Source organism: Symphodus melops, assembly GCF_947650265.1.
Source record: "Symphodus melops genome assembly, chromosome: 20".
In the NCBI taxonomy this organism is placed as follows: Eukaryota; Metazoa; Chordata; class Actinopteri; order Labriformes; family Labridae; genus Symphodus; species Symphodus melops.
Window position 1 is genome coordinate 4,743,265 of NC_136710.1, and position 27,049 is coordinate 4,770,313.

Below are 27,049 nucleotides of genomic sequence, written 5' to 3' on the forward strand. Positions count from 1 at the left end.
TGTCATGTTCAATTTTGATGTCATTATTTCAACGAAAATGTTTTCATAACCTCCACTGGGTCACATGAAAAGAGATTTTGTAACAAGGGTTCAATCAGAGCAGCGGTGTGCAGTGCCACCTAGTGTTCAAAAAGGGAGCTGACGCACAATTTCCAACACAAACTTTTATTCATCGTTTGACATTAAAACATACAAATCACACACCTGAATAAACCTCTACATTCTGAAACCGTCACCTACCAAAGCTTCAGTTTTACACTAATGAGGAACAAAACACCTTTGACCTTTATTACACATAGGCAAACATCGATTGAATCTGCTCTACACCGAGCGAAAGTTACACACAGAGTTGTTTCCTTTTAAGGCTTGATGGACCCAACAGGATGTCAAAGAAACTAAAACAAAGTGAACATGTTGATGCACGCGGGAGAAATGGGAAAATCAGGGTGATGAAAGGAGGGAGCCACATCATGGGAGGTTTGTTTTTCAGAGCATGAGATGAAATAAAGAGCGCAGTGTCGTGTGTGACAGGAGATACAGCAGATCATTAAAAAATAACATGTCAGGCTCGAGTGAAATGGTTCAATGAAAGGCACTTGTATTCTATTTTTCTGAAGGCTTCATGAAGTCAGAACAAAAACAAAGAAAATCAAAACCATCCAAGACTCTGAAGCAGCGGGGTCCAAAACACTTTGAAGTAAGATTATGTTTTAATACTCGTCAGTGTTTCTTCATTAGAGGATTCATCATCTGAGAAAATGTCCGTCATGACTTCCAACAGCCTGAAACATCCTGTTTGGTTGCAATAATGGTGGAAAAAAAGAGACAAAAAACAAAACAGAGACGGGCTATATATTGACACAAAAATCTTTTATATTGTTAAACCGTATATAAAGAACTGTTCTTAAGATTTAAAGTGTGTAATATTAAGTAGACTCCGATGCACTTCTCTACATAAAAAATAATCACTCGCTGTTTTGAGATGTATGTATGACATTATCTATTTGCACGTTTAGAACCATTACTCTCTGTAGTTATGCCTCTCTCCTTGTTATTACAGCTTTCCTCCTTATAATCCTTACGTTATAAATTCACACATTGTCGCTGAGATTCTCTGGCAGATGCATAAGAGAGAAGTTAGGAGCCGTAATCAGGCCAGAAGGAGGACAACAGGTTTGAAGGAAATACATGAATACATTTCACAACTTTCTCTTGGATTGTGTTTTTTTTTAATTTTTTTTTTTTTTTAATCCTCCTTCAGGTTCAATTCTAAACTATGTCAAGAATTTAAAAAAGCCCTTGTGTTCCTCCTTCTTTTTGGAGACAAGTGTGTGGACAGTTATCATGAGGAGGAAAACAAGCTGAGTGACTTTAAAAAAAAAAAAAAAGGATGCCAGGCTGCGCTGATTCAAAGAGCGCTGCCGCCCTCTGGTGGTTGAAAGAAGAAAGCACAGGCATTGGAGTCATTATTCAAAGATGACAACAAAACTGTCCATTCAGATGCTGATGATGTTGAAAAAGTGAAACCAAATGATTGTTTTGTTTGTAAATGTTCTCAGGAAGTAAAATGACCCGTCCCGTCTGAAAACCTGCACACTGACTCACTGTTGTTTAACATTTGAAAGGATGCGTGGCGCTTTCTTTTTTATCTGCACACTTTTCTTTTTGGGGAAATGGTTGAAGTGTAACTTGGAGAGGGATGTGGTTCTATGACGGCAGGTGTGTGTAAATGTGTGTGTGTGTGTGTGTGTGTGTATACATGGCGTGGAAGGAGAGCAGGCGTTTTAATCGAATCCCTGCCAGTCACTCTGTTCAGAGTCGTACTCCAGCTCCACCCCGATGCAGCGAACTCCCTCCAGCAGCATGGGCGTACCGTGGTGACGGTCTAGGCAAGAGGGGAACAAAGAAAGAGAGCGAGGGATAAACCTCCACACCTCTAAATACATGTTCAACATCAGCAAGCAGTGAGCTAAGGACTTTTGTCTGAATCTTTTAGTTTAAGAAATGTTGATAACAGTCTCAGGGAGGAGAGCTTTGCATGAAGTAAAACAAGCTGTTTCTTCCATCAGACACCACGTGGACTATCATTCGTGAAGATGAAAACCAAACTTGATCACTCGTGTAATTCCAGTCCGCTGTGAGCTTCATGTTTTTCACACCATGCTTGTCTGGCCTGAGCGCGGGACAAAAACCTGACTGAGGCGCTCCTTGTAGGGCAGAGGTCCCCGCCCCTCCCCCGTCCGCCCCTCCCCCCCTCCTGAGGGGTGCAGTGGAAGACCGTCCTACTCTTACAAAAGAACCTCGTGTGCTGCCGCCGGCAGCCCGGAAATCTGCAGAGCACGGCGTTAGAAACGATCATAATAAATCACAGCCGAGAGAAAAGCTTCACGCTCCAGTTAGTCCCTTCTGCTCACAATCAACTCACGAGTGTCCCGTGTACAGAGGCATGTAAGCATTGGTGGTTCAGTGGTAGAATTCTCGCCTGCCACGCGGGAGGCCCGGGTTCGATTCCCGGCCAATGCAACATCCTTTTTCCCCTCCTCACAGTGTCCCGGGACACCTAGGGGAGAGAGACGGCTGTACGCGTTCCATGTTTAGTTGGAAGTTTTGCAGTGACAAATCCAGGACAGTTTGGACTGTGAGATGTAAACATTTTGGTTTTCACTCTTTGCGGGTCGTGATGTTTCATTTGAGCGGACGTGTTGGGTCACGCAGCGTCATATTTCTTTACACGCAAAAGAAATCAGTGTCGAATCGTAAAAACATCGTAGGAGTAGAAAAAGGTTTTGATGTCCCAAAAGGTAAAAACAAAACGGTTTGTGGCTTTCTTTGACGCAAGGACAAAGACAAATAAAAATCTTGACTTCTTGATACCTGAATAAAAAAAATAGTTTGTAAAAAAATGGACCGCGTCAGCGTTACAACGTTTTATATCTCGTCCTCAGTCAATGCTGTTTTATTCCCAACTCAGAATCTGCAGACAGATTTTAATCCTCCGATCTGGTCGTCACACACACACACACACACACACACACACACACACACACACACACACACACACACACACACACACACACACACACACACACACACACACACACACACACACACACACACACACACACACACACACACACACACACACACACACACACACATCTGGACAGATGTTCAGGCCACGCTTTGTGAGTAAAAATAGACACTGACTCAGTAACACATCCTCCATAATACGCACGTGCATGCAGACAACCCCCCTCGGCCCTCACACACACAAATTAGTACTATATCTAAGCTGCCCCCTTTACCTAATTGTCCATCTGCTTACACAGAAACTGACATATAACCCAGTCTGACTGATTTAAGTGGAGAACATGTAAATGCAGTCCAGGCTCCTCTGTGCTTCAAAATAACAGAGAGCAGAAAAAGATTATTACTCTGTAGCAGACGGTGTCTTTACTGTCCCGTGCCTGAAACAGCCCTTTCTTAATGTACATTCAATCTACATCCTATAACAATACACTCAGCTTGTCATTTTGAAGGCTTGCTGGTGATAAACAAAGACTCTGAAACAGAACACAGAGTCACCAGCAGGGGGCAGCAGCGCACACGTGAGAGCGTCCTGTTTGTCTGTGAGCTTAGAAATGAAAAGAGCTCAACTCGCAAGAAGTCAGCAGGTAAAGAAAATGTGAATTTGTATTCTTCAAACGTCTGTCTTGAATCTTTTGGACCTATAGTCAAGCAGAACAGGAACTTTATGATTGTTTAAGATACTGATTCCACACTATAGTCCTCTGTATATATCCCCCCCTTACTACCTGGATTGTATTTATGTTTATGTTATTATTTTTATTCGATTTTTGACTTTTTGTTTTTGATTCTGCACTGCTGTTGCTGTAACGCCCGAATTTCCCCATTGGGGATCAATAAAGTTATATCCTATCCTATCCTAGATTGTTTATCCCTGGGCTCTAAGTTGTATTCAAGCATGAACAGGAGTTCAAACGATGGCGTTGGTGCAGAAGGAACATCGGATGAGCATGTTGTCCTTAAGGGAGACCAGCGTCCCGCCTCAGCTCTAAGTGGAGTCGACGAAGATGAAAACATGGAGTTGATTTTTTGATCATTTCCATTCGAGTCGCGCGCTTTTTGTACATCATCGTTTTGTACACATTCCCTCAGTCTGCTTTGATTGCCTCGGCCACATTGAATATTAATCAATACACTTTAATTTCATCTTCTCAGAGTAAACATCTTTTTTTTCTTTTTTTTTTTGCATCATAAAAAAGTTAAACCCCAAGTTGAAGATAAAAAACAACTCAAACCGTCACAATGTCCTCCACTCTGTGTCTCAATGTAAACTGTACATTCACACACTTATATTGGTAAAGTGACCTCACCCATGACTCTGGCGTGGACTTTGACCTTTACGCAGACCTCCTCGTTGGTCTCGCTCAGCAGCAGCACCTCCTCACACAGAACCCCCTCGTGCTGGGCCATGTACTCGCACGTCACCTTCAGGCCTCCTGAGAAACACGGAGATGGACAAATCACAGAGGAGAGGAGATTAGATATCCTCTTTATTGTTGGGTTTTAAAACACACACACACACACACACACACACACACACACACACACACACATTATCTGCGTGACTCCTTCTTAAAGGGAACAGATGCCAAAAGAATAATCCAGCTGCCAAGACATTATGAACGCCGGATGAAAACAGACTGATGAGTAAACAGTCATGAATATACGATACTGTCAACCTCAGCTGGCACACAAACACATTAGCATGTGGCAATGTGTGCCGCTCCCAAGCATGTTTGATCCCCAAAGTCCTGTTTGTTTGACAAGTGGGAGTGCTCGCCACACTGCGCTCAATCCCTGCTCATGCACAGTCACGGCGACGCAGCGTTGACGTGTCTGTATCTAACAAAAACAGTCTCTTGTAAAGTAGAGGCCACTGCATGTGTGGATTAATGCGAGTGCAGACCAACAGTGGATGGGGGAGGGGAGGGGGGGGGGAGGGGGGACAATCGTGCTTCGACGCAGCACAGGACTGGTGTGAGTGTCCCCTGGAGGCCAGTAACCTGCTGGAGTTACAGGCACGTACAGTAGCTGGAACGATTCCCAGAAACATTAGAGGTCCACCTTTGGCCTTAGTGATCCGGTTTAGAGATAAATCCAGACTCACACACGTCGGAGTTAGATTTCTAAAAACTTTTTTTTAGCATTAAAAAGGTGCCAGGTGTTCATTCGACAGCAACATATTACGTACACGGGAATGTTGGCAAACGTTTGGTAACTTCCGGTATAGCAAAGGGTTAACTCCTTCCTTTTAACCAGCCAATCAGCGAAGAGATGGATTCTCAGATTAACCCTCGGAGGGCGTTAGAGTGTCACAGGTTTTCTTGTTATGTCCAATTAACAAATTGGACCTGAAACTCCTGGAAGGAGTTTTAGCTGGTTAAAAAGAAGACATTCATGTTGCTTCATATTTGTGACCTATAAAAGTAAAAAACAGATCATCAGCGACAAAACTGGTCATTTCTAAATAGTAGATTTTCATTCCTGTTACAGCTGAGGTTTTAAACACGGTTTACAGAAGGCTGCAAAGACACATGAACAGGAGAGGATCTACAAGGACAAAATGTGTCCACAGGGGGGCGACAAAATCAACACAAACCTAACGTTTCTCAAAGTAGCTTGAAGTTTACCAAAGAACCAGCATCATGATGCAGATTAATAACAAGTAGATACGTCTTCTTTTTTTTTTTATCTTACCCTCTGGTGCAGGTGCGATATCAGTAATCCGGAGATGTGGACTGGGCACCGGCGCCGGACACACATCCTTCCCCAGAGCTGCGACTTCGGGCAAGGTGAACACTATTTCATACCGGTGCTGCGTCTTTAAGAAGCCGACCTACAGAGACACAGAGACGAGGGGCAAAGAGTCCAGATAAGATTTAGCAACGAGGCAGAACAACAATGTCCGTCTTTCTTTTGTTGTACAAACATTTGGATTATCGCGACTGGCATGGAGAGAGAGGGCTGAGGTAAATAATGAAGAGGGGGATTTATACAGGGAGAAACAGGCTTTGGCTTAACCCTCAAATTGAAAAGTCTAAATCCATTACAGTTCAATAAACAATGTGTTATATACCAATAATAAGTAATTTTATAAGGAGTCGTCTAATTGAAACGATTAGTTATTGCTGAAGTGTTCTTGCGCTCTCTCCTCTCTGCCAGGTTGGCAGTTTAGGCCTGTCGGGAAATAAACCTGAAACACCTTCTGGATTTCACTCATCTTCCAACAATAATAATCCCATGTGAGAAGGAATTATCCTGACCTCAAGATTTAATCTTATCTATGGTTACACCATCTACTTTAGTTTGGAGGCTGGAGCAGAGACCGTCTAAAAGCTCGACCTCCCAAACAAGATGAAGCCAAAATGAAGCCCCAAAGCGCTTCAAAACCGCAGGCTGCCATGTAAAGATTCAGATTCACACAACATTATTAATCCCAGAAGGGAAATTAAATAATTTTATGGGACGAACAAAAGTAATCCAACTGTGAAGCAGGAGCAACTTAGGTTTAAGCCCAAGGACACATCTGAAACGTACTGCAGGAGCTGGGGATCAAACCCTCGACCTTCCAGCTGACGAAAAAAGCAGAAAAAGCTGTTTCCGCCCGGTCTCGAACCGGGGACCTTTCGCGTGTTAGGCGAACGTGATAACCACTACACTACGGAAACTGGTGAACACCTACCTCTGACCTCACAGATTATATAAGTGCTCAAACAAGTTTAAATAAAAGCAGCTTAGTGGCTAGTGTAGGTCGAAGGCTACGTTGAACTCAACCTAGTCAAGGCATTTGGTGCTGTGGTGTAGAGGTTAATTTGAATTCCCCTGAGGGAACCTTCCCGAGGGATTAAAAAACTTCCTATCTATCAATCTAGTTTGTGCAACTCATGTATAGATGCTGTTTTCCTGTAAGCAGGCAGCCCATCCTGCATGTTGTTGCCCACTCGTTCTCTCTCCAGTTAAGTGCACTGCAAAAGGACACATCGGACATGTACAGCAGGAGCTGGGGATGAAACCCTCAACCTTCCAGCTGTGATATTGTCAAACTGAGATGTACAGTATTTGATTAAAATTGAACTTGATATTGTAATGTAGTAAATAACACTAGAGCAGTATTTGAGGATGTTTCTTACAATCATTTAGAGGGCAACAGCTATTTATGAAAGAGATGTGTACAATATAGAGGAATATTCTGGTATGAATATTGGCCATTTTGTTTGGGTAGAGTCGGATTCGATCCTGCACCGTCCCGAGCGCCTCCTGGAGCACTGATTTCTCTTCTACGGCTATAGTAGTCCTTAATTTCCTTAACTTTTACCATTCATTCTCTATGGTAGTTCTTATCACTATGGATGTAATATACTTTTGGCCACTATGGAGATTTTGGGGGCGCTGTTTCACCCGTTTGGTCAAGGTAAGGAGACCCCGTTTCTTCAGGTTTGAGTGACAGTCCGACAGTCAGTGCAGGGTCTTCATCACAAAGTGAAGAGAACTCCGTATCAACAGTTTATCGTCACCTTTTTCACAACTTTAACAACATATATCCAACTACTCAAACGTAAGTCTTGCTTGTTTTTTCATAGACTTTATTAACAATCCTCATTTATATCTTAAAATATTAATGTTATTTTATTGATTATTGACGACTGTAATAAAACAATTTCTCTCCTGCTGATAGTGACAAAAAAAATCCTTTTTGTTCGAACCTTTCACGGTTTTTTACTCATATAATCATTGTGTTAATATTTTGTTTTTTTATACAACAATAGCTTACATGAAAGATTCAATTGAATTGCCATGAAAAAAAAACCTTATTATAAGGTATCACATCAAATAATGACTATCTGGTGTGTAAGTGTTATTACCTCGTCATTAAAAATGCAGGTTATTTTATATACATCAGTAACACTGTTGATATAACAGCTTGATTACACTTTGATTAATATAACAAATATACATTGTGTTCTGCTGTGCACAGGAGATAATGAAGAAGACAGTTGACTTCTTTCCAGGAAGGGCAACAGTGTCCTTCAGGAAGGGTCCGTCAGGCCATCTTCGCCAGGACCCCTCTGACGAGGCCATGAGGATAAAAAAAAAATCCCTCCCTTCAGGACAAGTCCCCTCCTCAAAAACAGGACCAGGTGAGAACCAATGCTCTCACTCTGGTTTTTCAACGTGAACGGTCCGGCCCCCCCGTGTTAGGCGAACGTGATAACCACTACACTACGGAGACTGCTGAACACCTACCTCTGACCTCACAGATTATATAAGTGCTCAAACAAGTTTAAATAAAAGCAGCTTAGTGGCTAGTGTAGGTCGAAGGCTACGTTGAACTCAACCTAGTCAAGGCATTTGGTGCTGTGGTGTAGAGGTTAATTTGAATTCCCCTGAGGGAACCTTCCCGAGGGATTAAAAAACTTCCTATCTATCAATCTAGTTTGTGCAACTCATGTATAGATGCTGTTTTCCTCCAAGCAGGCAGCCCATCCTGCATGTTGTTCCCCACTCGCTCTCTCTCCAGTGCAAAAGGACACATCGGACATGTACAGCAGGAGCTGGGGATCAAACCCTCGACCTTCCAGCTGACGAAAAAAGCGGAAAAAGCTGTTTCCGCCCGGTCTCGAACCGGGGACCTTTCGCGTGTTAGGCGAACGTGATAACCACTACACTACGGAAACTGGTGAACACCTACCTCTGACCTCACAGATTAGATAACTGCTCTGTGTGCGTCTGAGTATTTGAGTATTCGTTTACACTGACACAGCAGCAAACAGAGTCAGAGTCATTCACAGCTGCTGTTTAGTTTTAAACGTTCTGTCATCAATCCAGGATTTGCAGATAAAGTCTGATTTCATTCTGGTCCTCCAGTTTTTCCTCAACAACTGCAGCTTCAAACATGAGACTTCAACAGAAACTTCAGAAAAATGAGGACGAATTGATCAATGACTGTTTATGAAGCACTGCTAATTAATCAATAATAATCAAGGATAGGAAACAGTATTACAACAAAGTTTAGTAAAGAAACGTAGCTCCACCGGGTCTTGAACCCTCTCCGTCACGTGTTGAGCAAACAACCGGGCCATTTGTTTTACACCTGTGAAGATCTGAAAAATCTAATCATGTTTACATTTCCCCTGTTATTTATTTATTTGTGTATTTTGGTGAACTACATGTATATTCAGTGGGTGGTTCCTGGCTGTTTATGAATTGTGCTGAATCAAAAAATTCTGAAGCAAAGTTCAGGAAAGAAACATGAATCATGTTTTTATTTGGATCATTCTGTAAAGGCGTAAACACATTTAAAGAGCTCATACAAACTGTAAACACATTTTTTTGTTCACTGTAAAACCTATAATAGTGTGACGTACGAAAACACGTCCCAAAGCCCACTGTGCACAAGTCCTCGTTAGTATAGTGGACAGTATCTCCGCCTGTCACGCGGAAGACCGGGGTTCGATTCCCCGACGGGGAGAAACCTTTTTGTTCGAGGGCTAAACAAACAACCCTACTGTACATAAGTACAACCACATAAATGCAGGAATAAACATAGAAATTAAAAACATGTGATCAAATAAATACAGAGATTAATATTTACTTAAATGGATCAAACTAAAAAATATATAAATTTCCTGTCGTAGTTTTCATTTAGTATCTTTCCATGCTGAGTCATGTTCTGCACAGGTGAATATACCTGGGCAGGTAATTTGGATTCTGTTAAAACGTTTTGAATGATTAAACCTCAAAGAATCTTGTTACCACTAAACTGTTATTTTTGGCAGCTCAGCTGGAAAACAATCTCGTTAAGATCCATCTCTTCTTCTGCAGCTATCAATAATAAATCCTGCAGAAGCTGCTCAAGTCCAGCTGTCATGGATGTAAAAATGTTCCCTTTTTCATTTGTTTTCTAAGTACCAGATATTGGTTTTCATCCAAGCTGTCTTCACATAAACATTTTTTCAAAGTCCAACTTTTTCAAATTTTCAAATCTACGACGTCACCTCAACTGGACAGTTCACAGCTCCAGCACAGCTGCTTCCCCACCCTGGACTAAGACCTCCTCAATGTCAGGACTCAAGTCCGATCCCACAGTTTGAGAGCACAGACCTAGAAGTAACAGATATTCATAAACCCTTTCTGATCAGATCAACTGATGATGAAAACAGTCAGTCACAGTTCTCAGGTTTAAAATGGACTTTTGGAAATCAATAAGAAAATAAGGACATGCTGTAATATCGGACGCAACCAGATGCAACACTCTTATCTTGTTGCTTACAGCCCAATTTACAGTTTGTCAATTCACATTTAACAACAAGTGAAGAGACACTATGGAGGTGGGGGAGTGAAAGAGCAAAGGAGAAATGGGGGCTGATGTAAATGAAGCAGTGTAATATTCAGCAAAGAGAAAAATTCATGAGGGAAACTACAAGAAGAAAGGAAGGACTCACAGAAGAGACAGGTACAGAGGGAGAGAGAGAAAGAGAGAGAGAGAAAGAGAGAGAGAGAGAGAGAGAGAAAGAGAAAGAGAAAGAGAAAGAGAGAGAGAAAGAGAGAGAGAGAGAACCGCAGGGAAGTGCAGGGGAGGAGAGATAAGCTCAAAGCCCCTCCAGCGAGAGCTGCAAACAGCAGCTTCAGCCCCACACGACCCCGTGTTAAAGCAGCGGGCAGAGCCGAGCTGCAAAACAGCACAAAGTGAGGAGAGAGAGAGAGAGGGAGAGAGGGAGGGAGAGAGAGAGAGGGAGAGAGAGAGAGCGAGGGAGAGAGGGAGAGAGGGAGAGAGAGGACAGTGAAGGAGCTCTGCAGAGAAAAACAATCATCGTTCTGTGAGCAGAGACCCACGCATGTCCAGAGATCATCAACAGTCTCTGAAACATTGACTTAGTTTGAATTTCACTCTGTGGATTTGGAGCGAGACGGTTTGAAGGATGGGAAGCAAAAAAGTGAGAACAAATATGAAGAATGTTACTTTTTTTTAAAAATTTTCCATAGATTACTCATCTTATGCATTTTTCACTGATGACAGTATCATATAAAATTGGAAACGTGTGCACACTGGTCCTTTGGTACACCCAGACACAGACGACTCAGCGCTCATCCAAAACAATGGCTTCATTCTTTCTCCGACTTGATTACTACATATTTTATGATCTCGCGCTTGCCAGTTCACCCAGACTATTCGGACGGCATCAATGAACACAACACTCTTTACCAACATGAGACTGTAGATGAGCTTCTATAGACAGTGTGTGGGGGCATTAGGTTCAAGTTAAAATGTATTCTGAGCTTTTTTTAAATTCGGGTTCACTGCTGCTGGCAAGCCGAGAAATAAGAAATAAATCTGGTGTGACTCGATTTGGTGACTCAAGAAATCCATTTTCATGAGCGCTTCCACGCAGCTCAAGAAGATTTTGTTACTTGAATTAAAGCTACTAAAAGAGAGATACTGCACTTTGCTATGTAAACATCTGAAACATTTGAAAAGCGTTAAATATAATAAGGAGTAAAATGACGTGTTTTTTGTTAAATCAGTAAGAAGCCTTCTATTTAGCTGGTTGGTACCGTCAGCCTTTGTTTCATGTTGCCCCTTTCAGACTGTTTCTTTTGCAGCTGGCTGTAACTACGCTCAGCCATCATCACATATTCGTTCATTCATTTCACAGAGGTGTAATATTGGTGTCCCAGTCTGTGAATTCACGTGCGTTTAAGCGTTGCAGAAACAGGAGCTCCACAGACTAGAATACGTAGCAGACAACAACAATGTCATTACGATACATTGATTCTGTCATTTTTATTTGACCTTTATTTAACCAGGTTGGTCCCATTGAGATTTAGGATCTCAAAGTGCACAAAGGGAGACAAGGAACAGCTTACTAAACATTTGACATTATAATTGGACCATCGACTGGATGAGTCGAATCCGGGAGTCTGTAGTCCAAGCAGATAAATGATACTGCAAGACAAACTTATCATGATATCTTATCACATGAAAACAGTTTTCACATCTGCACTCGGAGAATATCTCGATAAGTTCGTTCACACATGCTCCTCACAGCGGGACACTATTCCTGTCAGACGGGACACAAATAAAAAAAGAAGAAGAAGAAGAAGAAGCAGAGGACACAAAAGAGAGCTACACGATGCTATAAGTAAGTATGACTATTTGCCTTCCATCAATGCTATGTGTAGTTCGATGGAATTACAATATAGACAAAAGGGTTTTCTGAAACCCTGTTTTGAAAACAAAACACTGCGGGCCAGAAACTGAAACAATGAGTAAGAAAATGCTCGTACGCTCGGGGCAAGTGCAGAGTTGGTCAATAATTCTCTGTTTTTAAATCAATTATTAATACAAAATTAATGATCAACTCTGCTTCCAACTAAAATAATTACCAGTCTGACCTCTTTCATTTTCTTCTCTCTTTTTTCCCTGGCAGTCTTTCCTTGAGGCAACCATTGATCCGTGCAATAATTAACCCTGTATATCCTCTTAATGAGCACGTGGAGAAAGAAAGTTTCAAAGTAAAAAAAAAAAACTGTCTCAGAAATGTTCAAATGCATCAGAATTTCTTCAGCTGTTGATCTCTGCAGCACTGACAGCTGATCATTTCCATATCCGTCCTCACAGTCTTAATCACCCACCAGTGAAAACAGAGAAAATTTAACAGGATCATCTTTTGTTCCTGCATTGACCCGGCTGCCACACAACACACAACACACAACACACAACACACAACACACAACACACAACACACAACACACAACACACAACACACAGCTTGTGACAATCAAAAAGTGCTCATTATACCTCATATTCATACAGCTGCTGTCTGTGCATACCGCTTCCATCCCACACACTCCCTCATCTCATCTTTGGTCCGCCTGCCAAGTCCCCCCCCCCACCCCGCCCCTTCGCCTGATGATTACCATAGCAACAACAACAACACCCCCCCCCCCCAGCTCCACAATGCCAGGATGACAGTGCTCCGTGCCCACTCTCAGGCACAACTCAAGAGCTCTGACAAAACCCTCACAAGCTCACACAGAAACAGGCTGATCTGTGACGACGGACGGCCAAGTTTGCAGTCAAATTAAATTGGCTGTGAATTAATGAAGTTTGGAAAGGTTCAGCTTCAGAAAGTGTGTTCAGAACTTTTCTTTAGCGTGCTTGAGAAGTTTGCAGATGGAGGCTGAACCAATATGTGAGCCAACGACTCAAACAGAGACAAATATCATATCATGTGCTGGATGAACTCCGAGGCTGAGTCTGTACTGTAAGCCTCGATGCTCGTACAGTCGACTGTAAATGATACACTTTGAAATGTCCTCATCCAGCAGTGATAAAAGAGAAACAAAAGCCCAACTTCACAACTGGCACAAAGCGGCGCACACTCCAAGTGTGTAGACTTGGTTATCATTTCCACACCCACTTTGTTTAGTGGCGTCTTTCTGAGATCAAGGAAGCGGTTTTATCAGGACGGATGTCTTGGCGGTAAATGATATCTAACAGAAAAAATGATACATAGCATCAATCACTATTCTTTCCATAAAAGGTATTAACAGGCCCTTAGAGTCTGCAGATACAACAAAGACCATGTTAGCTAAAGGGGGATTGATTCACTTCAGTATCTGGACTTTTATTGGACATTTTTAAAAAGTCGTTTTTCCACCCTCTGATTGATAATAATCATTGAGATGTTTTTTTTTTCTTCTTGTCAAAATGTATCCGAAAAACAGCAGTAATTCCAGCAAGTAATTAACCAACACTATGCACTAAATGTTTTGCATTTCAATACAAAATCGACTCAGGACCCAAGAATCGTGATACAAATCAAATTAGGAAAAAGGTTCATTGAAGAAGCCACACACCGAAGCTTTTAGCCAACATCAGCACGCCATTGTATTTACTTGCCGGCATTGCCTTATTATCCCTGTGTCTCATGGGATTGGTGTTAAATCTAAAGGACTTTGGTCTTAAACCAAGGTACGGAAAAACATCAGCAGCTTCGAAACTAGCTAGCTCTGAACACCTGGAACATGTCGAAGCTAACATGTCAGCATAAGACATCTTTTGAGCTTTTGGGATCCTTTTCTAGCCGAATTGAGCAGCGTCTGGTTTATTGAGCGGACAGCAGAGAGCAGATGAGAGTTGAGATATCATTGTTCTGTGCTTTTAGAGCCGTCACAGGAGATTAACGGTGAGTGATGAGAAAAGACTTTAATCTTCCCCTGGAAGATTTACTTGAACAATCCTTTCAAAACTAAGGGCTCTGCTCTTCGTGCTGCTTTCCCTACATGTATCATTCTCCGGTTTGCATATATGTTAAAAGTTCGGCGAGCATTTCAGCCTCATGTTTTATTTTGAGTCTAATGCACAACAACAGTGTTCTGCTGATTGGAAATCCAACGCTGACTGTAATCGCCTCTCGTTCCCTCTTTTGTTCTACCACTCTTAGCTTGTTTTTGTCAGCATTAATCAGTCTTGCGTTTTCCCGTGACTCCTATCTTAATACCTGGATTTGTTGTTTGCGTTAAGGAGAAAAGTGTGCTTCCTGCTCAAAAATAAAATCCCTGTGTACCACGAAGCATCGCCCACCCCTAATCCCACCCAAAAAATATTATTACCCTGACATGGCAATAAACCTGAGTACATATTGAACATGGTGTTCAGGACGCAGATGGAGACTCAATCATGTCTTTTGGCCGGAAAGCGCATTTCTGATCCCAGAAGGGATGCCAGATAAAAACTGAGCCTGGTAAAAGAAAAAACGCAGATCCCTATCACAGTGCCTGTAAAGACTTCCAGGCTTTTATAGTAATTCCTTTAAACTAAATGGATTAATGCCAAGTCATCATATGGCTGTGATGTGTTTTTAAGGACTACAGGTAAAATCTTGTTTAATGTACGTGTGCCATTTCTTCTGTTATGAACATAGACTGTATTTAAAATGGTCTCCACCTCCTCCCGTTTTTACATTTTGCACATTTGAAGCGCGATGTAAAAATAAACTGAAGGACTGGCATAATTAACCATTAACATAATGGACTTCCACTTAGAGAAACACACAATTAAAACGACCAGTTTAACAGCAGAGAGTCCTCAGGTTGGTACAGCACACAGCAGATCTTCAGCATCAAATAACTCTAATTGAAAACTACAATTATTTAGTCGAAGGGAAAACTTGGTCATAATTCAGCAAGCTAGGAAATGAAATGATGTTTATGTTTTCTGACATCTGGTTACATGGAGAAGGCGGAGCTTATGACCTATACTGCAGCCAGTCAGTAATGGTAGGAGCTCCAGACGTTTTGGCTTCACTTGTAAGGAACCATCATGCTGTCTTTCTTTTTATTCAGGAGGATGGAAGCTGGACTAGTTTGAGATGAAAGGACACTGATTTGAATATTAAATTCATTATGTATTATTCTTTTAACATTTGCAATCGATTTGTGTATGTCAAGGGATGCCTTGAGTCGAAAGCACTGGTTGACAGTAGGAAAGACATCTGACCTCTTCACCTTTCTTGGTCGAACAAATCTTATAACATAGTGACAGGGTTGGAAACAAAAAGGGTATAAAATGAATTATCTCAGCCTCTGCCTGTCAATCAGATACCTCACGTCCTCCCTGCCTGTTGCAAGTGTGGACCGAGTGCAAGATGTGACTGCGCTGTGATGGAGGATAAGACTGATGGTAGGAGGAGAGGGGGGCGCAAGGTCGTGTCCTTTGTGGGAATCAGAAATAGACTCACAAGACCTGAATTTCAAATAGAACGGATACCCGCTGCTCATAAACGTGGAGGAACAATCTGAGGGAATATCACTCAGACTAAAGGAAGAAGTTGAATTAAACGAGCTGCTTTGAAGTGTGTACGTGGTAAGGCTAAGCTCACCTTGACCATGAAGTTGCCGTCATCCTCCGGTGTCACCATCACAACGGAGTCATGCAGCTTCTCCTCAAAGTGAACATGTGAGGGGGCTCCGGCAGCGGGGGGTTCCTCTGAGAAGCGCACGCCTCCCGTCTTCACACCACCTGAGAGAGAAAAGAAAAAAAGAGAGGAGAGTCACCGAAGGTGTGACTACACAAACACACTCAGGGGATCACTTTAAAGGGAGAAAATAAATACAATCACTTAAAGCTAGCCTGGTTAGCAGTTAGACTAGCTTATTTTGCACACATCCGCACTCCAGAAAATAGACTTCAGGAGAGTGGCTTTTGAGATTCTCCTGACCTGGCTGTTCACAGGCGGGCTGACTCCTGAGGCAACATCAACAAAAGAGTGGAGAACAAACATCATGCCGCTGTTTAATTTCGTGCACAGAGATGGTCGTGGTCGCATGCAGACACTCTATGCACCGTGCAGCAGTAACAGTAAAGAAGCGTCACTCCACCTCCTTTTGGCTTGAGGGGAATTCCCTGGAGAATATGCTGCAGCGTTTCATCAGTTTTTACCGTTTTCCAAGTTTTAAAAGGCTCCTTGTACCTCTAAGAAAATGTAAAGCCTTGAGTCAAACAAAAAGAGATGGCCTTGAAGTTGTTTCTTTATCCTCCTCTTTACCCTTCACAATAAAGGACATAACCGAGTCCTGTGTGCAGTCTCCACACAATCAGAGCCAAAAATCAAACAGTCCAGCAGGTTTAGCCTTACAAGCTACACATATTATTATTTCCTTGTCCTTCGATTCAGAGACTGTTTATTCTTCTCTTTAATAGACATTCAATCAAAGCGTGAGAGAATGGAAACCTTTTCTCCAAATAAGCCAAATCCAGCAAAAAATAAACAAGAAATCTGTGTGATGAGTGACTCTCTGCTAAAGTGGCTCTGGCTTTGTTTACTGTATATATCACTTTCCCAAGACCTCATAAGAGTGTAAAATGTGAAGAGAAGCTAAAACAACAAGAGATATATAAACAGTACAAAGGATGGGCTGTCCATCTCTGCTTTATCAACAACCTTTGAAATGTTTGGTTTATAAATCTGTTATAAAAGAGCAACAGGAAGTCAATCATCACTCACACTGGGAATCCATTTAACACAGAAACGACCCGAGAGGAGCTGCTAAATATGTGTCTGTGTGACAATGTGCCTTGGAGAACAGACAGGATGGTGTTGAATATGTTGAATATGGTAATTTCTTGGGCACCATGTGTCCTGTCACCATCTTTCCAATTATTCTCCTTTTAATCAGAAACTTGACTCCGAGCTGGAGCTTAGTTGGGTCGGCCAATATGACGGTTTGCAGACTATTTGAAGTTTTGTGAGAGAGTGAAGTAGACACCGGTGTGTAGTTCTGTTTTTCTAGGCGCTTAATCAACTTTCAAAATAAAAGCAGACATCAGCTATTTATTTAACTCAAAACATTGAGATAATGGCTTTTTACTTTGATCATCGTCCACTCAATCAGACGTAGCTTTAAAAATCATATTTTCTAAGATGTTGATGCCACTTCAAACTTGAGTCAGGTATCTTTGCCAACACGGCAGTCGGAAACATTTCATAACTTTGTCTCCTCAGTCTCCAAAAACCCCCAACTTTTGGTTGGTTTGAGTATGTCTCTGCTTTTTCATTTAAGATGTATTGGCAAAGACATTTCCCCGTCAAGTCAACATTTTTTTTTTTTTTCAAAGAGGATAAGTTGGAAGTTTTCTGCCAAGCAATGATGAGCAGACATTTGTGATTAATGATGAAGATAGCAGAGCTATCTGGTAATAATGCATCATATATGATGAGAATCAAACCAAGACCAACAGCTCATGAAACGTTGACATTTTGACTGAGATATGAGAAAGGATGCAAACCTGTTCAGCAATATCAAGGTTGTTCAAACTTCAGTGTTTTAAAGCTTGAAACATTTAGGAGCCAACTCTACAGTGTCTCACAGCTCCGATGATTTTAATTGATCGTATATGCTGAGTCAGTATGTCCTGGCATTACTTGAAGAATATGTCTTTACTGAGCCACATGGGGCCGGTACCATTAAACTTCCATACAGACGCTTATTAGACATTATAAAATCTTGCTGATCAGCAGTCTGGGTCCCTCTAATGAGTTCAGGAGTTACTTTAAGTGCCATAAGAGCATGATCACTGGGTTTTATAGGAAGGTGGAAATGAACACTGTGGCATATTAAAATGTTGTTTTATATCTAAAGATCGGCATACATAGGATGCAGCATTTTAATATTAGTAAGAATAGCAGGAAGTAACAGAACCTAAAGATTGTTTCCTGCGATGGCAGACAGCACAGTCGCTCCACAGCGCAGATACAACACAACAATAATCCCGTTAGGTTGATATCTAAAATGAGTTTTCTTATCAGACTCAGTACTTTAATGGAGACTAAATTTAATAAAAACATTACATACAACTGGATCACAAGATTTCCAGCACTTTGATTAAAGTGACATCCATTACAAATAAAGCTGAAAGTAGTAGCAGATAAATGCACGTCAGTCCGAGATTCTCTCGTCATAAATTTAACCATTTTAGTGCAAAGACGGTAACACACTTTTGATTGGCGCTGGCTCGATGTGAGAATGAGCTGTGATTGGTTTGTGTGTGTGTGTGTGTGTGTGTGTGTGTGTGTGTGTGTGTGTGAGAGATCAGAAGCAATGATTTAATCATCTAGCCGTCAGCTGAAACTATCAAAAAAAGAGTGCAAAGTCCTTCAGTTTGTCCAAGTGTCTGCTTGAGGCGGTCTCCAAGAGCACAGGAAGTCAGAAACACAGTACAGCCAAACAGCACATATTCACAGCTTAAATTAACATGATTACAAACTGGAACTGCTCTGATTAGTTATTGTCTTCACAGGAAAGAAAGTTTTTTTTTAATCCAGAAGGATTGAAAGTCTTTCCTACAGCTTAAAGTCGGATCATTCCAGCCACATAGGAAGCACCGACATTAATTATGCGTGTGAGGCGATGCTTTAATGAGAAGACACCTTAAAGGTTAACATTAAGAACAGACTATTCACTGCATGGGGCGGCCTTTCATTAAATCGATACATTAAAACAATGACTGTGTCTAGAGATCAGGCTGAAGCTGTAAGGTCATCATCATCATCACATGAACGTGTTATTTAAGGCGGCTAAAAGGAGGCTTTAAATCATCAAGTGGAGGAGTTCATAGGATCGGGCTCCTTGATTGTAATTACATGCACACGCTAAGCTGAACCCATTTCGAGCTGATGAGACGTCTACGTCTCAAAAGGCAATGAACTTTAAACTTGAAATTTAAATTACAATTAAAGCCAAAAGCTTTCAAAGGTTTCATTTTTAAGATCTCTTCTTTATTTCAAAGATTTGATTAAACATTGAAATTCAGCGCAGTTTTTCTGAAGGTTTTGGGAGGTTGATTACAAATGATTTATACAGCGTTTTTTTTTTTTTTTTTTTTTTTTTTTTTTAAAGATGTCCTTGTGTCTAAGTATGGCAGTCTGTCATATTATAAGTCAGTCTCTCAGGATTTAAGAGGTGAAAGTGTTATGAGTTTGGAGTATCGAACAAGAGGAGGCCAACTGAACTCAAATGTTAAAAATGATCGAGGAGGACTTCGGTGACTGAGCCACAACAATGAGTTTTATAGATGTTAAAAAAGACGGTGCACACAGTCGTCCTTATTGTGCAGACACAGTGTGAATCTCTCCTCCTTTGTCGTCACTGTGATTTTGATTTTGTCCTGGAGCTGGGGCGTTTCTTGTTTGCGCACCAAAAGCATATTTGCTTTCACTTCCTTTCTTTTGTTTTTTTAATCTTTCCGCTCTTCTTTCTCTTTGTGTTTGATGTACCTGCCCTTTAACAAACAGCACCCAAGCACCAGTGAAGCTCTGAGCCAAGCTCCTGTTTGTGGCTCATTATTACAATACTCCGGCCTTTACGCTGGCTCGGATAATCTCAGACAAAGCCAAGGCAGGGACACAAACACACACACTTAGCTGCTCAATAGTAGCACAACAATTACCACACACAGGCATGTACGCACACACACACACACACACACACACACACACACACACACACACACACACACACACACACACACACACACACACACACACACACACACACACACACACACACACACACACACACACACACACACACACGAAAAAACTAAAGATCACTACGCACGTGTGCACGCACATGCATGCCCCACTGAACTGGCTTATTTCAGATTAATCTCCAACCTCTGTCCCTCCTCTAATCTGTCTGTCATATCTGCTTGAATGCTAAATGTGCTCCGTTAGCTTAGCAGCCTCTTCTGAGAGCTCTGCTGAAAACAAAAACAACTATTGGATGTTTCTGCAGGATGAACAGCTCATTTGAACCAAAGAGAAGTCCCACATTTGGTTTCAATAAGTTGCAGTAACTACAGATTTAAATATTTAAATACGACGCCATCGTCTGCAAGTGATCAGGATGTGTAAACCGGCTGATATTTCACTATGGGAATGTTTTTTCCCCAAACGTAGTGACTCATCTGTCCTTCCAGTAAAAGTAGCAAGCTCCTCCAGTACATAATCAACAACACACACCTGGGACTCGACCATTTGTTAGACAAAAGGCTTTTATGTTTTAGTACACAGCTTGCAATCCTCGCAGTAAGATTGCTCACATCCATCTCTGTCGACCTCTCCTTCTAATGCATCGCTTCTTAAAGACAACACGGTCAGCTATATTCACAAACGTTTTACAGCTCAAGGAAACACTGTTAAATCTATGGACTTAGGACTTGGTGATAAAACCACCAAAAGGGGATCATGATGAAGTTTATGCCGATAACAATAGATGGATAGATATGTTATTGATCCCGAGGGAAATTCAAGTGATTCACTCAGGACACTCTTCAGTCAATGTGCAGATCAAACGGCAAAAATGCTGCTTTTACAAAGCACACAAAGTAAATGCAAACATCACTCGCCCACTTCAATGCATTGTTCGAGATCCAGCTGAAGAATGTGTTTGTGTTTATGTAAAAGAGATAATAACGTGAATTTATGAGTGTGAAAGCAAACAGTGAAAGTTAAAAGGACACAATCTATTGTGAGAGGAGTCAGCCCTTCCACACGGCATGTTTCCTTCACGGGGAAAAAAATGGAACTCCCCGTCGGGGAATCGAACCCCGGTCTTCCGCGTGACAGGCGGAGATACTGTCCACTATACTAACGAGGAAGAGATGAGAGGAGTAGCTGTGTGGAATCTAAAGTATTTACTACGGCGCGCTGACAGCCAGTCATTATTCAGCTCTGCAGCGGTCTTTGAAAGTACACAGACCACCTGTTGTTTAGCCGGAGGGGCGTCCCAAACGGCTGTGTGGGCGTGTCTTAAAAACCACCCACTTCTCTGAGCAAAGCAAATGCAGCACAAGAATGGAAACTTGGCTGGCTGCTGCCTTTTGGACAGAGAAACTAGCACTTTCATTCAACACGTTCTCTTCATGTCTAAGGATAGTTAGGTCATTTTATGATCTAAATCACTAGGAATAGTACGTATTGCTCCTTTAAGCAACAAACAGAATTCTTATAAATAAGATTTGACTTTCCCCAATGTAGCAAAGCTTTCCTTTCATGTTAAAGAGAAAACAAACACTCATATGACATTTCGTTCCATCCCAGACAAGCGAAAAACACTTCTTCCTTATTTTAATGTCGTCAACAGGAAGTCGATATGGCCTCCCACTGGACTGCCCTTCATTTAGTGACCTTATCAAAGAACAATGGCCTGCAGAGTGGTCCTTCTTACCCCAGGAGCAGAACAAACGCATTTAGTGTTGACAAAGACCAGATGAGTCGTTTCAAACCATCCCCCAGGTCTCGCTCTCATTCAAGGTTTTTATTTAGCCTTTCCTGCTTTTGAGGAAATAAATGTGCTTGCCTTCACAGAAATCTGTTGTAAAGCTGCTTGGCTAGAAGCCAACATGCTATTTCCCAAGAACCCCAATGCAAAGGACAAATCAATATGAATTTAAATTCAATTGATTTACCTTCCTGGAGAGCCCTTGGGGTGATTCTTGGTGACAATCTCAATGAAACATATTATATCGTCATTTCTTAACCAGGTATTTTTGCAACTGTTAAGAGAAGTTAGAGTGAACAGAAAGGATTAAGGAAGTTTAATTCACCTACAGCAGATTATAGGATACAGTTTCATAACAATTTGATCACTTCCTGGTTGAGTACAAGGTTTTCTTATTCTAGGTACAGGACGTAATCCATCCTTTGCACTCCTGAGTCCATTGTGAACTATATGTGACTTTGCATTGTATTATTATTCGTGGAAATCATGGCTACCAAACTAGAAAAAACAACTGGATTATTTCTGATTACGATAAACCTTTAACCCTAATGTCAAAAAGCAGAAACGGAAAAATCAAATGGAGAAGACGCTGAAGAATATCTGGATTCATGCTTCTGTGGGGAACTTTCGGTTTGGCGCCCCCTGTGGACAAAGTTGGTACACCTAATTGCTTGCTAATTTTTTTTGTTAACCCAAATTCCTGATTTGTAGCAAAAGCTTAAAAAACAAACCAAAACAAGCTGCAGACATCCAGTCATCGTTTCACCCAAATCTACCTTAGGAGTCTAATTGCACAAATACATGGGCAACATTAAGCGCATGAAATACTCCAATGAATTGATACAATTCAAACAGTGTACAATTTTTGATGATTAAAAACAATAATGACCCAATATTGGTTGTCTTGGACTTATACAACATGTTTTGCCCTGCTATCACACTAGGTATCCATATTGTTTGAATTTCTCTCATAATGTATAAAAGTTTAAAATGCTAGTACCGGACAACCCTGCATCAAGCATTGAAAAAATAAAAAGGAAAACTCACTCTTCTTTGCAGCAGCCATGTCCCAGGGATCGGTCCAGCACAGACTCACTCGGACACTCACTGTCACAGCCTCATCATGTCAGCAATCTGACCTCAGAACAACCCTGCAAAACACGCCAGGATGGAGGACACAGTGTGAGAGACCAAGTCAGCGAAATATAGAGAGAGCAGAGAGAGCCAGAGAGACTGTAGGCGTTGATGAGATCAACACTGAGAGATAAGGAGGAATACGGCTTGTACAGGAGAGAGAGAGAAAAATAACAAAGTGATAACGGTTCATCATCGTTAGCTTCCTGAGGTGTTTCTCTTTCTAAATGTCAGACCTCAGGTTAGCGGGTGTATCAGCTGACAGCTGTGCTGTAATAGTCCAGCCAGGAGAACTATAGACACCCGACAGAGAGTTCAATTAAAGGAAAACAACATAACGGGGTAAGAGGATTAGTCTGGGGTTGAGGCTTCTGTTTTTTAGCTTCACAAAGACAGAAAACATTAACACATCTCTGAGAGGCACTTCGAAATGATTTGTTACAAAAAAAAGAAGAATACTGGATATTTGTTTTGTCACAATCAGAAGGGCAAAGATGTTTTCACGAAAATGTCAAGCCATGCTGTTGTTTTGAAGATATGACAACCGTTAAGTGGCCCTACTAAATAAGAGATAGTTTCAATATCAAATGTTTGGAGGGGGTTTAGAAATGAAGCTTTCAGCCATGTTGTAGGAGTTTTATGTGATAAAACAGTTGGAAGCAAATTAGTTGAAAATGAATTCCCTTTCAACACATTGACTGATTAATGGACTAATGGCTGCAGCTTCAAATCACATTCTTTTGAGGCATCAGTGTTCAGTGTAAAAAGATTCTGCAGAGCTCTAACTTTTCCCTTGTTGCATAATCATGTCATGAAAATAGGAACTGGAGTTTGGTGAAATCCATTATAGTGAAAATCAGATTTCTTGACTTTGTTTTTCAAAATAGCACATGATCTATAACTGCCACATCCTCCCATAAAGCAAACATCTAGCACCTACATTTTTCCAATGGCTCAACTCTAAAGCTTATTTCCCCACATGCATTCCCAAACAGGAATTTCAGATGAACTGCCTCTGAAACGTTCCTGAATTAATTGTTTCTCTTAAAACATTCCAACGGTGCAAAGTCAAAGTGTTACTCAAATGTATTTGGTTATTTTTATTGGGGAGTGTTTCGATGTCCTATTAGGTATTTTTGTTAATTACTACGATGGAAACAAGAAGACAAGAAGAGATCAGTGCTAGAGTCTTAAATCGACCACTGAGAAAAGTTTGAATCAGAGGACGATCCACTTTTGACTGTTCCAAATATCAGAGCTGTTTTAGGCACTGAAATGGGTCGCTATGATTGGAAATCCACTGTAAACTGGTTTAAAAAACAGCAGTGTGCAGTAGTGTGAGAAGAGAAAGTAAAGTATTTTTTAATAATGGAGACTTTTTAAGTCTTTGCAAGTATAAATATGTTTCTATTAATGACAACACGGTATCTTCCTAACACTTATATAAAAACAGCTTGGTGTAGGACTCCCGTTTATAACACCACATTTGGTCTGATTTTTGAAGACATCACCTTTCTTGTAGTCATAAATAATTAGATTGCACTCCACAGTGCACAGCTGAGAACCTGGAACACATTCATGTCATTAAAAAGGGACCCAACAGGGCAAAACAGACAATTAGACAGGATTCAAACAAACACCCAGCTCGGCCAAACTAAATTGGAAGATAAAACACAGAAGAAAGATTAAAGCTATTATCACCCACACTTTCTGTTTGAGACATTTCTATGAAAAAGCAAACTGCATGAGATTGTGGACCACTCCTGAATGATTTTTGACAGTCAAACTCATTCTAACGTTAATAACTGAAGAGTGGGGAAACCCAACTTACACCTGGTGTTAAACTGCAGTCAGTTTTGGGCTTACCACATGGATACAAAAAATGCTCAGTTCATTTTAATGAGAAACACATCTGAAAGGTAGTCTAGCTCACATTCTGCCTTGATCATATGAAGGTGTAAACACTATCTGAATAACGTGGTTGGATCCATACCAACATCTCCACAATGCCCGACCCCAGTGCAAAGTTTTTTCTGGAGATCAGAGATATAAATGCAGGATATCGTGAATTGAGACTAAGTGGGCAATATTTTAATTCCAAGTTATCCTAATAACAAGTCAGCTTGAATTCAAATACAACATTTTTTATTGGGTATGAGTTCCCATGGATTCAGCTGTAACTCTACATTACAAACAGTGGGATGAACAGGATGCATAGGATGAGCAAAACAGGAGTGGACAAAAAAAAACGCTTACTATATGTATGCAGATGAGATAATCCAACAAAAATGTAGATGTCCAATGACCTTGTGTGCGGAAATGGAACTAGTTGCTTCGACATTTTCAGTCATTCATTGCACAGACTTGTTTCTTCTACTAACCTTGAATACAGACTGTCACTAGTAAGCACTGAATTTAATAAAAAAGCTCGCCCACCCTTTTCATATCCTGAATCCCTCCCGAGCTTTGTCACTGACAGCTCTTCCTCAGCTCTGAGCCCCAGCCGACAAATTAAAATTGCAGATGCCACAGACGGCAGCAACAGGTTCCCATCTCTCCTTTGAATTCAAGTGTTTGATATTTTAAGAGAGTGACTCGATCTCCGTGTGAACGAAGCTCACAGCAAGAACAACGTGAAACAAAACAGGAGCTGTAAAGTCAATACAGTCTCATTGTGCTATTAACTCAGCCTTACACCTATAGTAATAAGATACCAAAAAATGATCAACCAAATAATTATCAATAAAAATGGTTTACAACTCTTTTTAAGGCAAATGTGAATATTTTATTCTAGGAAAGTGAATATCTTTGAGATTTTAAAGAGGTCAATACATGTCCTCCCCTTATAAATTGTGATCAGCTTGTTTTGCTGGCCTTTAGAGAAATCAATCAATCAGGGGCAATAATGAGCAAAGTGCTGGAAGACTTAAAGAGAAGCCCCGGGTCACTATGAAGTTAATATAACATGTCAAGACTTGTTCTCAATTTCACCATTCAATAGGCTGCTGTGGATCATCTGGACTGTAACCCTAAACAACTTTATTCTGGTGTGAATACCATCATGTATCACATAATAAGTCAGCTATTTGTTTGTCTATTTACACTGTTTGACACTCTGCTTACACTTTGACAACATGTTTATCGATTTACTGCAGCTTAATCTAACTCTAAATATGTACAAATATTGGCAACAACAAAAAAAAAAAAACGTGCATTAGACTTTGATATTGTTGTTGTTGGACTTCACTTGCAGTGTTGAGGATACCAACACTACTGACTGCAGAAGCATATTACTATGGTCTTTTCCTTCACAACAATTGTGGCCAAATGCACGTTTTATTCAGCTGTTTTAACTGTTAAATTAGCTTATTATTTTCAAGCTAATAACATGGCCGAAACCGCCTTACTATGATATGACAAAATACAACAACACGCTAAAAGTTTATTTGGCAACAAACAACACAGAAGGCTGCACACTAAACTTACCAAATAATACTTAATATAGCTTTACTAACAGGTATCGTAGATAAAACAAAAATGCACATTTGAGCAGGCCGTGCAGAGTAGTCTAGAATAATCTTAAAAAGTTGCTTTGCACACATTAACATTAACCTGCAAACAATAATTTAGTTGGTTTTGTTTCCGTCGAGCTTACCTGAACTTTGTGCACGGCAGGTGAAGGTCATGCAAAGATAAACTTGCTCGTCGTTTTTGCTCGCCGTGAAAGAAGAGTTGTTTTGGTACCAGTGAGTCAGATACAAGGAGCAAAAAAAACCCACATGCACGTCCTTCTTATCTCTGTTGCACTTTCCCCCAATCGGACAATTTCCGCATTTGATCACGTGATTTCTCGTGATAACGTGTAATAACCTGTTTTAAACCCTGTTGCAAAAATCAAACAAACAAACAAACAAGGTGCTCTGCTGTTCACCAGAGACACCTGAGAGGCTGCTCTCTCCTCTGTGTTTCTGCACAGAGTCGTCTATCACCGCCGGGTGTAATGGAGCATTTGGCGCCGCGCTTCTACTGCTGGTGACATCAC

At 41.1% G+C, this 27,049-nt stretch overlaps 2 protein-coding genes across 2 annotated transcripts in view; one reads left to right on the top strand and one right to left on the bottom strand.

The window, feature by feature from the left end:
• Window positions 1-27,049, top strand: part of rgp1 (GP1 homolog, RAB6A GEF complex partner 1) — a 242,800-nt gene that overhangs the window by 182,250 nt on the left and 33,501 nt on the right. The gene's annotated exons all lie outside the window — the stretch shown is intronic.
• Window positions 150-27,023, bottom strand: adisspb (adipose secreted signaling protein b). Its single transcript, XM_079370912.1, has 6 exons — window positions 26,663-27,023; window positions 22,921-23,024; window positions 15,972-16,111; window positions 5,785-5,923; window positions 4,398-4,523; window positions 150-1,885 (listed from the first exon to the last, which is right to left on the bottom strand). The coding sequence occupies exons 2-6, from the start codon at window positions 22,937-22,939 to the stop codon at window positions 1,785-1,787; spliced, it is 525 nt and encodes a 174-aa protein (XP_079227038.1). The 5' UTR covers window positions 22,940-23,024; window positions 26,663-27,023; the 3' UTR covers window positions 150-1,784.

What these genes read in the sequence shown, in the direction of transcription:
- adisspb (XM_079370912.1), bottom strand. An exon ending in TATCGCACCTGCACCAGAGG is followed by an intron (nt 4,524 to 5,784) that starts GTAAGATAAAAA and finishes CGTGTTTCTCAG; the next exon opens with GAGGCCTGAAGGTGACGTGC. An exon ending in AGTCCACGCCAGAGTCATGG is followed by an intron (nt 1,886 to 4,397) that starts GTGAGGTCACTT and finishes CCTCTTGCCTAG; the next exon opens with ACCGTCACCACGGTACGCCC.